Consider the following 14,699-nt stretch of genomic DNA (forward strand, 5'->3'; position numbering starts at 1 on the left):
CAGTGCTAGTTAGGAGCATAGTCTGGACACTTGGGATTAAAGCAGTCCAAAGCTTTTCCAATTTTATACTGTACCGGTTTTATACTGAAAAAGCTGGCTTAATAGAATCAGAAAGTGTTAATTTTTGACTGATTTAGCAATATTCCCATGAAACTTCCTTTCAACCTGAGTATGATTCACACTCCTTCCTTGCCAAGGTGCTTTTTCAGCCTAGGAGAGCACTGCTCGAGGGAGGGAAGTGGCAGCAGGAAGAGCACAGGGAGTGGGTTGCCATGAGCGTTCGTCAGGATGTTAGAGTGGTTGTTTCCTGTCGTTGTTTCCTGATCAGTTTCTCCAGTTCCTAAGTGCTTGTAGAGCTAGATAGGTGATTCTCTAGGTAGATTACTACTTGGGTGGAGTATTTAGTTTTCATTTTAAAATGAACAGTTTTAGATTCTTTGCTTTTATAGGAAAATGCAGGTTTCTAACTTGAAGTTATACCCCACAGCACCAAGGTTCTTGAAAAAAACTATTTCCTGAGGATGAGGTTGTTGATTTAGGCCCATATTTATAAAGTATCCATAACCACTTTTAAGCTCTTTAACGTATAGTTTAGGTCCATTGATTTTAGGGCACTTAAATAAATGCAGTTAAATGCCTAAAATTTTTACTCAGTGAAGGAGCCTAGAGACTTCTCTTGTGGTGTATTTTTTAGTCATTAAGCATTCTCTTACAGGTAATTATGTTATAAATAAAATATTTGAAAAATCAAAATTAGCCAAACTCTGTTTCTGTGACTGTCCTCTTTGCTGAACAAGAAACATATTTTTACACAGATCAGCCTTTTGATTAAGTACTGACTGTTTTTTTGTCTCTTAAAAGCTGTCTAAATAACCCATAAGCTTTTGTGTATGGGTTGTTCTAAATAGCATATGACAAAGCTAATTTCTTCAACCTGTTGTAGTTTTGTCTACAGGGAAAAAGAGAAGTTGTGCCGACTTGATAGATGACAGGGAGCTTTTATTTGGATATGCCAGGTGTTTGTAGCATAACCGAATTGTTTGGATAACAATAGGTGTTTGCTACTTGGGAAGGACTGAAGAGAAAAAACAGGATTTGCCTTTGTGTGGGCATTCTGCTTGGACCAAATGGGCATACCTTTTCCTTGGATTTTACAATTACCATTGTAATGCTGGGAAGTCCAGTTCACTGTTTTTCTTAAGAGGCTTTACGCTGAATGATGTGATTTGCAAAAGATTTCACAGTTGATTTCTCCTTCATCCTGAGAATCTCAGCAATCAGCTTGTATTAAAGTCTATGATTAGAGAACAAAACACCCTACTAGCAGAAAGGTACTGACATCCAGTTATTTCTGGCTCTGAAGTCTGACAGTTGTCTTCAGTAGGGTAATGCAGTTGGCAAGGAGTGGTTTGAAAGACTTGGCTTTGAGAATGAGTGAAAATACTATAAAACATATGGCCATAGAAATTAACTTTGAGTCAGTGATCAGAAATTCAAGGTAAGCAGAAAGAGATAAGAATGTGCCAATCTTAAAAAGGTAAACCTTGAGAAATTAAACAGATTTTTTTTCCAGACAGGGTGCAGTTAAATTGCCAGATTCATTTGCCACAAGATCTTTCAAGCTCAAAAGTTAAAAAAGGAAAAGTGGTTTTGTAGGAATAGCAGGAAAAAGAAAAAATGGATGGATCCAGAGAAAAAACATTGTAAAGAAAAATTACCACCCAGACTTAAACCCGAAAGTGTTTATGTAAGATCTGTCTCAGGAAGTTTCTAACCACCACTTGCTGCTGACAGGAAGCAACATCTGGAAAACAGCTATTGTACCTTTGCCTTTTTCCTATAGTCTTTTTTTAAGTATTTTCTGCTTTCTGACATTGGATAGCATGCATTTAAAAATGTTAAAATGCATCACTCTTAAAGCATTTAATCTTCTGTAATGTATTTTTCCTGATTCATGGGAAATTTATTAGGAAATAGCTGGGCTTTGGGGGAAATTGAAAAAAAAAAAGACAGTATTCTGGAGAAAATCTGATTTGTTTAGGGGGAAAGCTTTGGTAGGAAGGTCCAGACAGCTTCAGAATTTTTTAGCCTGTTTCAGTGGATAACAAAATGATCTGCACCAGTCAGAGATGATTCACCGTACAGCTTCTTGAATGTAATTCCAGTTGAGTTCTTGGTAACATTTTCTTTCACAAACTGGTATTTTAGTTTGAAAGTTCCTTGGGTTTTGCTGCACTTATTGATCTGTTTTTCTATATTAGGCTTCATTGCTGTGGTGACAAATGTGGGATGATTAAGTCCCGGGGTTGAATAGGGTGAGATTACTCAGGAAAGACTATGGAATCAGCATCAAATTTTAATTTTGTTAGTTGATGTTGCTGAGACAGAATGAACCAAAATAAGGTGCCCTCTCTAGCTCTACATTTTTATAAGGTAAATTTTGCTTATATCACATGATAAAAGAGATTGCTTGAAGTACTCACTTTATTCACAGTTAAAATTAGGGTCCATTGTCTGCTTGTATGTGCAGAGCCTTCCTGCTGCAGCAAATTAGTCCATATAACTGCTGTACTCCAAACTCCCCTTCAATAATAGATATCCAGGTATAGGCCAGCGCATTTTTCAAGCTTGTCATAGAACAGTAGAGTTGTGGCTTGAAGAGATCCCTGGAGATTATCTGATCTACCTTCTGTGGAAAGCAGGGCCATAAATTAGCTTACCCAGTGTCCAGTCAAGCCATATCTTGAGTATTTCCAGCAAGGGAAATTGCTGTCCTCCTCTGGGAAACCTATTTCAATATTTAAGTGTATTTGCAGAGAAGAAATTTGCTTATATGCAGATAGAATGCTCCTCCATCACTTCTTGACCTGTTGCTATCACTCTGGAGAGAGTATTTCCATCTTCCCTGTGACTACTCTGTGTGTACTGGAAGAGCAGTTAGGTTCCCTTCCTGCCTCTTCACTTCTCTGAGCTGAACAAACCCAATTCCTTTAGCCTTTTTTCATATGGCGAGCTTTCCAATCCTGTAATCACCTTGACGGCTGTCCATGGGACCATGTCATAAATGTGTGAAGTCTCTCTTCAGACATTTTATGATGAATACATTTCTGTATGTTACAAATTACATGGTGTTGCCTTAGCAAAGGTTTGTCTTCAGACTCTTTAGAGTATTCCAATCCTACCAAGGTTAACCAGTATATACATTTGGTTTTGTAGAAAAATTTTCCAGCCCTTAATCCTTGGAAAATATCCAGTCTTCTTGAAACCAGCAATACCACAAAACAGTTGGCTTTTTTGCCTATGAGCTAATCTCCTAACAATGGTGTCTTTGGTTTTATAAACTGCTGACTGTAGTAGTTTGGACTTTCTACCACATAGTTAATTGATAAGTTACTGTCCCTCTGTCCTCTGCTTTGTTTAGTGTGATACAACCACATTACTGTATGTAGGAAAATGCTTTCATAAATATACTTGACTGCAAATTGGAAATATATCCTTGTCTCTTCTGGTCCTCCTGTCACACCAGTGTCATTATTCAATTTGTGAGGAGCAAAAGTGGAAAATAATTACTTTCCACAGATTCTCTTCTGTTATGTGTGCCAGTTACTGCGTGTCTTGCAGACTCTGCTTCCTGTACTGAAGGAATGCTTTATGCCCAGACATCTGTGTTACACAGCAGCATATGTGCATTCAGGGGCTGTGAATATTATTTAGAAGTGTACATGATTGTAAGTAGGGAACTAAACTGTTCATTAAAACATTTAGGGGTTTTTTTACCTCCTTTTACACCATGTGTTTGTTCACAGTAACAATTCAATTTACCAAATAACTGTGATATTTATTATAGTACATGATCAAAATGTTACCTAAGAATAATAAATTGAAGTCCCCAGGCTTGTGTGAAATACTTCTGTATCAGCTAATTATTTTTTGTTGCAAAGTAGGGAATGTCTGACTGACAAAAATATCATACATCAGCTGTTTCCCAGCTTACTTGCATTTGCAGAATTGCACAGACCCTTAACAGACCACTGTGCATGAAAGTATATATCAAATATTGGGGTGGTTTAACCACCTAATTTTTTGTTTGTCAGCCCTACTATTTTTCAGTATAGTTTTATAGTCATTATAAAAAAAGTTTAAAAAAATAAAAAGTAAAAAAGATGCAGTTGATAATGATGCAAGTTTTCAGTCTTTATCTGCGCAGATGTTTTTTATGATTGGTTTTGCAACAGCGTATATTTGTGAAACAATTTTAGGTGCTTCAAGTTTTGGATTACACCTCGTGCCTGCAAATTGTCATAAACCCCCCAAATTCTGAATTGTTAAGAATAAATGGTGCTGCTCAGGTAAAAGAAATCTGTGGCAGAACAGAAAACTTGAACCCAGGCTTTCTAACTTGGAGGGAAATGCCAAAAACCCCCGATTTCTCTTTGTTTCTGTTACTGCTATTTAAAGTAATACCTGCCCAGCTTTTCTCATTAGTATAAATTTGTACATGTTATTTACTTGACTGAAAGTGTTTTGTCTTTCATAGCATGTTATGTCCGTCTTTCTTAATGAGGAACAAATTGCGTACTGTAGTCGTTCATGAGCATTTTAAAGCTTACATGCTCCAGTTCAGGTTCTTCAGAACTGAATGAAGCTGAATAACCACTCATTTTTTGAGGGCTTGGGAGTATTTTTCTGAAGACCTCTTTGTTAGTACCCATCAACTCCAAAGTATGCTTATTTATTATCTGTCTCAGTGCTAGTTTCTCAGAAGCTTTGAGTATTGAATAAAGAAAATAATAGGAGAAGCTTAACTGTAAATCAAGACACAAGTATACAGACTTAGGTTTGCATCCTGCTGAACACTGCAGTTCTCCATAAATATTTTTTCAATAAAATCTAGCCTTGGAAATTGTTGTCTGGTTGGTGGAGGACTCAAAATGTGGCATTGACTGCTACATTTGAAGTTCACTTTTTTGCCATATTAATGTTTTCCTGTCTTTAAACTGTTACTAATATTACTTCTTTGTTTAAACTCTCCAGTAGAAGTTTAAAAGCTTGGTATCACAGGTTTGGTTTTCTTTTGCCAGCTTAAAAATAATTTGTCCCCTTTACACAAAGTGATTTTCATTAATAAATGTAGTCCTGGATTATTTGGCTTTGCTTTCCTTAGCATGTGTTGTTACTTCCATGGGACCATAAACTAATGAACGCTGTTGTCTGCATACAATATCCAGCTGCAAAATTAGTTCTGGTGACAATGGAGAAAAGTGAGTATCACTGGAAAAGATACTTGCCTGTGGAAGAAGCTGCCCATGAGCTCACCGTCTGGAAAATATCCCGGTGGCCTCACATCCTAGCTTTTTTCAGTGCACAGTAGCACAAATGTGAGCCAAAGTTTGAAAAGTTAGTGCTGTGTGTTTGCTTTGGCATGGGGCAGCCCTGAGGCTTTCCTTTGAGAAACGGGTCTTGAAGTCTTTTTGCTGAAGGGAATAATTTTGTCATTCCTCTGTGCAAAATGAACTGATTCTTATCTATGCCTACGATTGCATCAAATATATAGAAGAGTTTAAAATATCACTGCCAAGATTAAAAAAAAATCATAAAACTTAATTATCCTTCTTGCTTTAGAGGGAAGAGAGGGAGAGGAGCAATATGGGAAAGGGGTGGCTTGGTGTGTAATTACAAAAAATGTGTTCTTTTATATTCTAGCATGTTACATTCAGTTTAATTTTTTTGACATCTGTCAGTTTGAGTTTTTTCTTTCTGCACCCCACTACCTACCAAAAGCCCATTTCCTTACACTTTTATTTGGAATTTGCAGGGCCTAAGCTAACACCTTTCATCCTTTTTGGTGCTTGTATACCTTGTTGGTCCTCATCTGTATGTTGTCCTGGAAAATAGATTCTTTGTCCTGAAAAAATGCTTACAAGCACTGCTGCAGAGTGGAAATGTGTTTATACCTTTAATATCAATGAAAAAAGCTGCAGACTTGCTCAGAATAGCTGGAAAGTGGCCTTGTCCCAGGCTGCCAGAAGGCATGTTGCAGTGGAGAGGCTATGAGCAAATAGGAACTTTACAGTCATAACTCCTACTACATTTTGATGTGCCACTTGACAGGAGAGGACAGTGAAGAGCTGCTGTGTGGAACCTCAGTCTAGGTATGACCTCCAGGCCATTGCAAACCCTTGGGGACTCAGGATTTGCTCAACACTAAACTGCTACAAAGCCACCCTAATATTAGGGAAATTGGAGCTCTTCCCTCATTCTGAGGTGTAAGTTGCCCGGTCTGTGCTGGCCTTATGCAGGTGTTAGGGTCTCTCGAGTGTGTGGGATGATGGCTGAAGCAGTTCCCAGTGTAGTTGAAACCCTTGTTCAGATAAAGTTCAGAAAAGGTGAAAATAATAATTGGGTTTGGTTTTCCCCCTTTTAAAGCTAAGTAATACTGAGATGTGGAAACAAAGCAGGACAAAAGTGCTGTTTATATTTCTCTGGTATGATATGTGAAATTTAGTATGAGATAAAATAAACTGGTATGATTAATAGCTTATCTTCACAAGAGTGAAAAAGGACAAACAAAGAGCAGGTATTGCTGCCCTTGGCAAACTTGTACAAAATTGTCTTCTAATCACATAAAGTCATACTTTTTTCCTTTTTGCCTCTCTGCTTTTGTATATATTTTTATAATCTAGGGAAGCAAATCCCAATTACTCCTCTTCCTTTAAACTCATCCTTTGGCTTGGAGAATTACTGTAGCTGAGAAGTAGAATCACATTGGCATACTTAATCAGTAGGTCTAAAACTACCAACTACTAATATAAATTACAAAAACAGAGGGTTTTTTGTTTTGTTTTAAGAAAAGGAAGCAAATAAAACAATAAGTCAAAACATTCATAACTTTTGATGATACATCATTCTGTCTTTCTAGTGGTAGAAATGTGTAGAGAAAGAAATGAAGATAAGTTGAGAATGGTTTTTAGAAGATACTTTTTGGGAGAAAGCAATAAATACTGCAGGTTACTCTTAAGATAAAACTGTTAAGGTTGTCAGAGTCATATGAACCTCTGGTTTATAAACTGTACTTATATTTATGAGATATATAAAAATATGTAAATGTGATTATATATAAAACATATTAACATAATTATATAGCTATATAAATAAATATATAAAAATGAGATAGATTTCTTCAAGAGAGGATTTTTAATATGGGATGAAAATTTTTGAAGGACTGATCTGTGTCATTGCAGAAAGTTAAACTAGACTATAAAACTTGACCTGATTTCTAAGCATCTTTTTTCTTTGTTTTAACTCCAGCATGACTGGAAATTCCCATGGTTTATATGTTGTTCAGTTGTTAATCCAGCTCTATTCCACTCATTTACAAGGTCTAAATGTCCCTTTTGGTTTTGGTGGGATTATTAAATTACCTTTGGTCTCTAGGGCACTCTTCTGTTTATCATGTCAGTGGGTCTAATGGGCATATATGGTTCTTTCACAGTCCAAATTCACAGATTGCTGCGCACTTGAGAGACAGTTATGGCCTTATGCTTTCCAGGCAAAGCATTAAACAGTTCATAACAAACTGAATTTGTTCTGGCTTGTTGTCGCCTCTTTGTCTGTCTCTTCAGTTTTCAATAACAGGTCATGTGATTTCTTCATTCATTCATTCATTCATCCCTAAGCAGTGTAAGGCTTTTTCAGAATGCATGAATGAATAAGGTAAAAACCTAAAGAAATTAGGTATTGCAACCTGGCTAATGCTGGACCTAACACAGTGTGATCCAACGAGCAATGTACCGGTCAAGATGGTAGAGATCTGAGGAAACAGATACATGGTGAGCTCAGCTTGAGTGAGAAAAAGTCTTGCAAAGGATTTCCATAAAGTATTCCTAAGTCTCAGGGCAGAAAAATTAATGGAGCTCTTTTCCTACTGGTGGCAGACAAAGGAGGTATTGCAGTGGTCTCTGGTCATGGGAGCCAGCAGCACTGTGTCCCCCCCGCTGTCAGCACCACTGCCTGGGGCAGCTCGCATTCTTTTTTAGTGTCCTTTTGATGGTCCTGCAAATTGCTCATAGGAGGCAGTAGCCTAAGTGCAAAAAAGCTTTTCTTTTTAAGGGGTGTCATAGAACTCAAGCAGTAATTATGGAAATTTTCAAAATGCAAATCCCAAGATCTCCTTTGTTTAATGGGCCCAGAGCACAGCAGGGGTAAACAGCTTCTGGCTGCTGTATTCATTAAAAATTATGCAACTGTTTCTGTTTGAAACACTAGATCAATTGGTTGATTGATTTGTTTGTTTCAGGAATTTATCTCTTGGATTTAATCTACATAGATTCTGCATATCCTGCTTCAGACAGCATAATGGAGAATGAACAAAGATCCAATCAAATGAACAATATTCTCCGAATAATAGCTGATCTGCAAGTATCCTGCAACTATGGTTGGTAAATGTTGTTATGCCTATCAAGCCTTAACTAAAATTTCTTTAGTGCGAAATTGTGGAAGCAGATTCTGAGGAACACAAGAGGCTAATGTTGGTAGAGTCGAACACTAGTAAGTGGTGTAGCTTCCACTTCTGTGTAGCTTCAGTCTTACCAGCAAATTGGGCAGATAAGCATGTATTTGAAATTGTAAGAGCTATAACAGAGGTTGTGTAGAGTTTACTGTTACATGAGGGGTACAAATGATATGCTTTCAAGTACAGCTGTTGCCTTTGGCTTATATACTGTTTCCACCAGAGGCAATCAGAGAGAATGATCTTAATATCTTCCCTTTGCTTTGCAGTGGATACGATGTCTAGAGTGTGGAATGTGTTAATTTGGTTATCATTTTGTTGTTAGCATCCTGGTGATATATTTACAAAATGAAATACAAATATTTCACTCTACACTTGAGTTGTTCAATATGCTAAGCTTTTGCACGTATGTTGCTCCTGGATGAAGTCAGGAAAAGGAGGGGTTGTTTCTTTTTGTCAACAGAATTTTACTCTAAAAATAATTTCTGCAGTTCTAGCCTGCTAGTGAAGCTGTATATCAATAAATGTGCTGGTTTTGGTGCCTTAGTGAATACTCAGTGTACTCTTGGTGACTTAGCACGACTTTTCATTGGTTAAACTTGAAAGAAGCTGAAAAGCCTTGAGTGCAGCTAAACAATAAAATTCAGAAAATTTAAAGCTGAAGTTTTGGAGAGCTTAAAGAAAAAGGATTGTTAGTTTGTGAAAAAACAAGGTGAGATGTTTACTCTGTATGCTTAAGTATCCAGCCCTTTTTTGTCAACTTCCACATTTCAAGGTATTTAAAGGTAGGTACTAGGCATAATTACGTATGATTCTGAACAACTAGATCACTCAGGTACCATTTTCTTATTGTGAGTTTCATATTGTCTCTGAAAAATTTGGATGACAAAGAAACATCCTTATTTCATTGACCCTTTCCTTTTTACAATTTTGGTAGCTTGCTGCAGTGCTTTGCATTAACTTTGAGTCCTTTGTTAAAATTAAGATGAAAATTAAAATACGGCCTTGAAACAATATTCTGGGATAATGGATGCCTTTAAAACAGTTACCTTTACAAGACCGCAAAACTTTAGTTATGTACTACAAGGCATGTACCTGTCCATCCACCGTGTGTCAAGAGGTTTTTCTGTCATTCTGAACTTAGTGTCTTTCATTCTTGATATTCAGCATTGTAATTATTAATTACTTATTTAACAACTTTTAAGTCTCCTCAGTTCTTGGACATATGAGAAGCCCTAATACCTATGGCTAGAGGCTTTGATTTTCCCCAGAACAATGAAGAAAAAATTCAAGCAGTTTTGCAGCAGATAATTTTTTTCCACCAATGAGATAACATCTAATGAAATCCACCGGCTTTCATGATGATGAAATGTATCTGTATTTTCTTTAACAACTGAGAGCATCACTTTTACTCAGTAAAGTCTTTAACACCTTTTTAGGGTCAAAGTAGTATTTCTGCCCAATTTACTTTTTAGGGAGGTTCAAATTCTGTTTCCATGAAGGTATCATAAGAACCAGAAAAAAAATCACCTGAAAAAATTATAATTCTGGATTACGTAAATGTTAATGGTTTTTGTTTGTTTGTTTGAACATCCCACAGATTATCTCACAACACTTCCCCATGTGCAAAAGTATTTGAAGTCTGTCCGTTACATTGAAGAACTTCAGAAGTTTGTAGAAGATGACAATTACAAGTAAGTACTGTTCTTTTCTTCAGGCATTGAGAAATGTAACAGAAAGATTACTTAGTCATTAGTTTTATTAAGAGCTGAGCAAAAAGCCCTTGGCTGAAGATGTTTCTGCTAAGTAAAATCCAGAATTACTGTCTTTCTTTATGACTATAAGCAAATTTACCAAGTGAAATGTACTAATACAAAGTAACAGTTTAGAGTAGATGAAAATCTAGTCTTTATTCTATTACATGATGATTGTGTGCTGGGCATTTTGTTCAGTAACACTAAAGTTATCTCCAAGATGTCCAGCATTGACTCTGTAGTATTATGAATAATACATTGAGAACATCTACCAATGTCAAGTTACTGTTTTTAATAAGTTAATACTTATGATTTGGAGGTTTAAGTTCTGGGGGTTTAAGCATATTAAAACAATGTTTACAAAAGACCCAGAGAAGAGTTAACCCACACAGAGGTTTGAAGCAGATGCCAGAGAGCTCATTGGTCAATATGTGAATGTACTCTAGTTAGAAGTGATAATCCCTGGCCAGTAATTCTGAGAGAGCTAGAAAGTTAAGTCATAGGCTAAGGAGCTGAGGTTTTAAGTAGTTCAACCAAGCTAGATCCAATGCTATGCAATTAGCTGTTGACAAATAGAGTAACTATTTAGGTAAGCAGAATTTGAAGTATTCAAAGCAAACACATGTTCAGTCATACAATGCTAGTATAAAGTATTTTAGCATATGTTTTAGAGAGCAGGGTGGTAATGAACTTCCTTAAAACCAGTCTTGTTACCAGTTTTGTTAAATACTTCAGTTAAGAATTTTGTCTCAGAATTTATGTGTACTTAGACCATATGCTAATAAAACTGTGATGGAAGGGCTCATTGAAATAGAACGTGGTTTGGATATCGCAAAGAAAGAATCTGATGACTAAAATGATAGTGCCACAAACCCTAGAATGATATATAATTATTCTAACACTAATTTATAGGTGTTGATCAGTAGATAGCTGTCACAAGTGAGATACAGCTATGAAAGGACTAATTCATCCCTACTGCCTATCAAATATAGTGTTTCTATGAAAAAATAGAGTGTTTATACTGCTTCAGAAGAGGCTGGTGAGAGCTTACATGGAGCATTGTATGCAGTTCTGGCCATCCATGCTTGAGGGTTTAAGTCAATGATGGTCCAAAGGAATGTGTAAACTCCTTTACTCAGTCTCGTGACATTGTATATGTTTCACTCACAGACACATTGCGCAAGAGATGCACACTGACCATGATCAGTGCACAGAGCCTTTGAAAAGGTCAAGAGGTCCAAGACTTTTATTAAGGGTAGTCTGAGATTTAAACCTCAGTGTTGAAATTTAACAAATGGTCTTTATTTACTAATTTTGCACACGCTTCTGTGCTTCGTTAAAGTTGTGAAGACAGAGAAAAATTAAACTAAGCAGTCATTGGTAAAGGTGAAGAACTGTAGTTGGTAGAGGCTTTACAACCCCTGGATTGGATTAAAGAAACTGTTCATATTGTTAAATTTGATTTTTAGATGGAGTTTCCTGATGATGCATCAATGTTAACACCATGTATACAACATCTTTCATGAACTGTGCTATTTCAGAAAAAATGAATTAAACAAGTGTTTTCCATAAACATATGACACCATCTTATAATATTTGTAAAAACTAGAAGTAATTCCATTTTAAATTTGAATATCAATGTAACTTTAATAGCAACCTTGCTAATAATGCTTGAAGGCATTTGATATATCTTAAAGATCATTTAATCCTTCATTTTTAAATTTTGGTTATTTGTGAGATTAATTCAATCAAGTGTAGTGGTTTTCGCTCCAGGCTTCACCGTGGCAAGGAAAAACTGGAGTAAAGTCACAAAAGGTATTAAAAAGAGGGAAAGATTTGATTCTTACCACAGGAAAGTTGCTACAGCTTATATACATTGGAGAACTTTGATCTTTCTCTACCATGTTTGTTTCATCAGAATAAAACTAATTAGTTAATATAACTAATTAATAAAATTAATTTAATTAATTCATCAAAACACATCACATCTACCCTTAAAGAAAGCTCTCATTCCTCTTCCATTTTACACTAGGTAAGAAGTTTTTGGATTTTTTTTAAGTATTTGATTTCACATTTTCCTCTCAGTCAGTTTCCCTTTAGTTTCATAGCATTTTCTGGTCCCATGCCAGGAGAAACTGTAAGCTTTAAAAATGCAGAGAGTACTAAGTTTTTAGAGTGGGTAGGAACCTCTTCTGTCTTTTTCTTTGCAGTGACTGCTCTTTTTGAGCCAGGGACAGCACTAATGCTCTCTGCAGAGAAGTGTGTGTCACCTTTGGCATGAAGAACAGAACTATCTCAGTACCAGGCTGTCAGGAAGAGACGCTTAGATAGTTGTCCTAAAACATATTGGCAGAATCCCAACATGCGTTTTGCCAAATGAAAACCTCAATTACACTGGCAAGGAAAATATGGCAGCCACTTTATATAAACAAAGCTTTTCTCTACAATTTTTTTGTGCCAGTCCAATTGCTTCCTTTAGGTTTGTGCTTGTCAGCAAGTAGGAATGCTCCAAAAAACCCCTGACAATGATGTCATATCCTAAAAATAACAGATCTTTCTTGGTCAGCCCATATACTGTTTTCTGCAGAAGCTGCTCAGTTTTAGCAGTATGTAGCATTGTGGTGCAATGCCACATCCTCTCCTAACCAGACATACCTTGCAGCCATTCCTATAAATTTTTTGCTGACCTTTTGGCATTGTTAGGTCAGGCCTTGAATTCTCACAGTTGTTTCTTGAGTGGAACCAGTTTGAAGACTGGGACAGGACCATCAGGCTGCTACCTATGCCTATAATTTGGTTCTTCAGAGCATATTAGGCAATAGACTAATAAGATGACTTACAGAAAAATCAGTTCAAATTTAGGTTCAGATAAGGCAAGATGCTTAAGACAAGAAGCTGTGGGAAACATTCAAGAGAAATTGATTGGCAATTAAAAGGCTATACTGACTCCTAGCAATGCTGGTGCTATAGAAGTCCTAGCTGTACCGTGTTAGTTCCAGTCCAGTGGGAGCAGGTATTAAATGCCAGTCTTAGTACTAAAAGCAAGTGGTAGTACTTAAATTAGTACTTGCAGCAGTGAACCCTCGTTGCAGTTCATCTTCAGTAAGCCTCCCAGGCAGCTGCATTCCCTGGATCTTTTCCACCAAGAGTTGTGGTAAAAGGTGGGATGGAAGAAAACCTTCATTGTTAGTCTGAGATTCATAGTGATCCAGTGGCCATATGGTTCAGTAGCTGTAGTTGTGGCTTGACTGCCTCTACCACAGGACACAAAAATAGAATCATAGAAGCATGGAATCACTAAGGTTGGAAAAGACCTCCAAGATCATCAAGTTCAACCTTTGACCGATCACCACCTTGTCAACTAGACTAGGTAAACTGAGTGCCACATCCAGTTGTTTCTTGAACAGCTCCAGGGATGATGATTTTACTACCGCCCTGGTCAGCCCTTTCCCAATGCCTGACAACCCCCTATGTGACAAAATTCTCCCTGATGTCCAACCTGAACCTCCCCTGGCACAGGTTGAGACTATTCCCTCTAGGCCTGTTGCTGGTTGCTCCCCAGCTGGCTATACCCTCCAGTCAGAAAATTGCAGAGAAGGTCCCCCGTGTACCTCTTTTTGTCCAGGCTAAGCTCCACCAGCTCCATGAGCTGTTCCTCATATGCCTTATCTTTTGGGTCCTTTCCCAGCTTTGTTGCCCTTCTGTGGTCATGCTCCAGTACCTCAATGTCTTTCCTGCAGTAAGACTCCCGGAGCTGAATCCAGGATTCAAGTTTTGGCCTCGCCAGTACAGAGGGAGAATCACTTCCCCAGTCCTGCTGACCCCAGTACTTTTGGTACAGGCCAGGATGCCACTGGTCTTCTTGCCCACCTGGGCATATGCGAGCTTATGCTCGGCTGTTGTTGACCAGCACCCCTAGGTGCTGGTGTCTCTTTCTCCTGGACCACTCTCCAGCCACTCTTTCCCGTCCTGTAGCAATGCATGGCGTTGTTGTAACTGAATTGCAGGAACCAGGACTTTGTCTTGTTGAACCTCACATCACTGATCTCAGCCCATGAATCCAGGCCTGTCCAGATCCTTCTGCAGAGAATTCCTACACTCCAGCACATCAACACTCCCACCCAGCTTACTGAGCTTACCAAGAGTGGACTCAATCTTCTTGTCCAGATCATCAACAATGATATTAAATAGGACTGTGCACAAAACTGAGCCATGGGGAACCCCCATTAGGGACTGGCCCCAACTGGATGTGGCACCTTTCCCTACCACTCTCTGGGTCCAAGTCATCCAACTAGGTGTTTCTCAGTGAAGAATGCACCTGTCCAAGCCATGGGCTGCAGCCTCTGCAGCAGCAGGAGAATATTGGGGGATACTTGGGGACAGTATCCTTCCAGCAGAAGCTCCCAGCAACCTACAGTTGCTTGACCTACTGTCAT

At 37.8% G+C, this 14,699-nt stretch overlaps 1 protein-coding gene across 7 annotated transcripts in view; it reads left to right on the plus strand.

Annotated features, from left to right (window-relative positions):
- The window catches only part of RALGPS1 (Ral GEF with PH domain and SH3 binding motif 1), a 76,272-nt gene that overhangs the window by 36,050 nt on the left and 25,523 nt on the right, over positions 1-14,699 (plus strand). For all 7 annotated transcript variants that reach the window (XM_054516918.1, XM_036393664.2, XM_036393663.2 and 4 more), the window contains 2 exons: positions 8,297-8,434; positions 10,110-10,203. In XM_054516918.1, the coding sequence (XP_054372893.1) occupies positions 8,297-8,434; positions 10,110-10,203 (232 nt within the window). The remainder of the gene's footprint in view (positions 1-8,296; positions 8,435-10,109; positions 10,204-14,699) is intronic.

Source organism: Molothrus ater, chromosome 20 (genome assembly GCF_012460135.2).
Source record: "Molothrus ater isolate BHLD 08-10-18 breed brown headed cowbird chromosome 20, BPBGC_Mater_1.1, whole genome shotgun sequence".
Lineage (NCBI taxonomy): Eukaryota > Metazoa > Chordata > Aves > Passeriformes > Icteridae > Molothrus > Molothrus ater.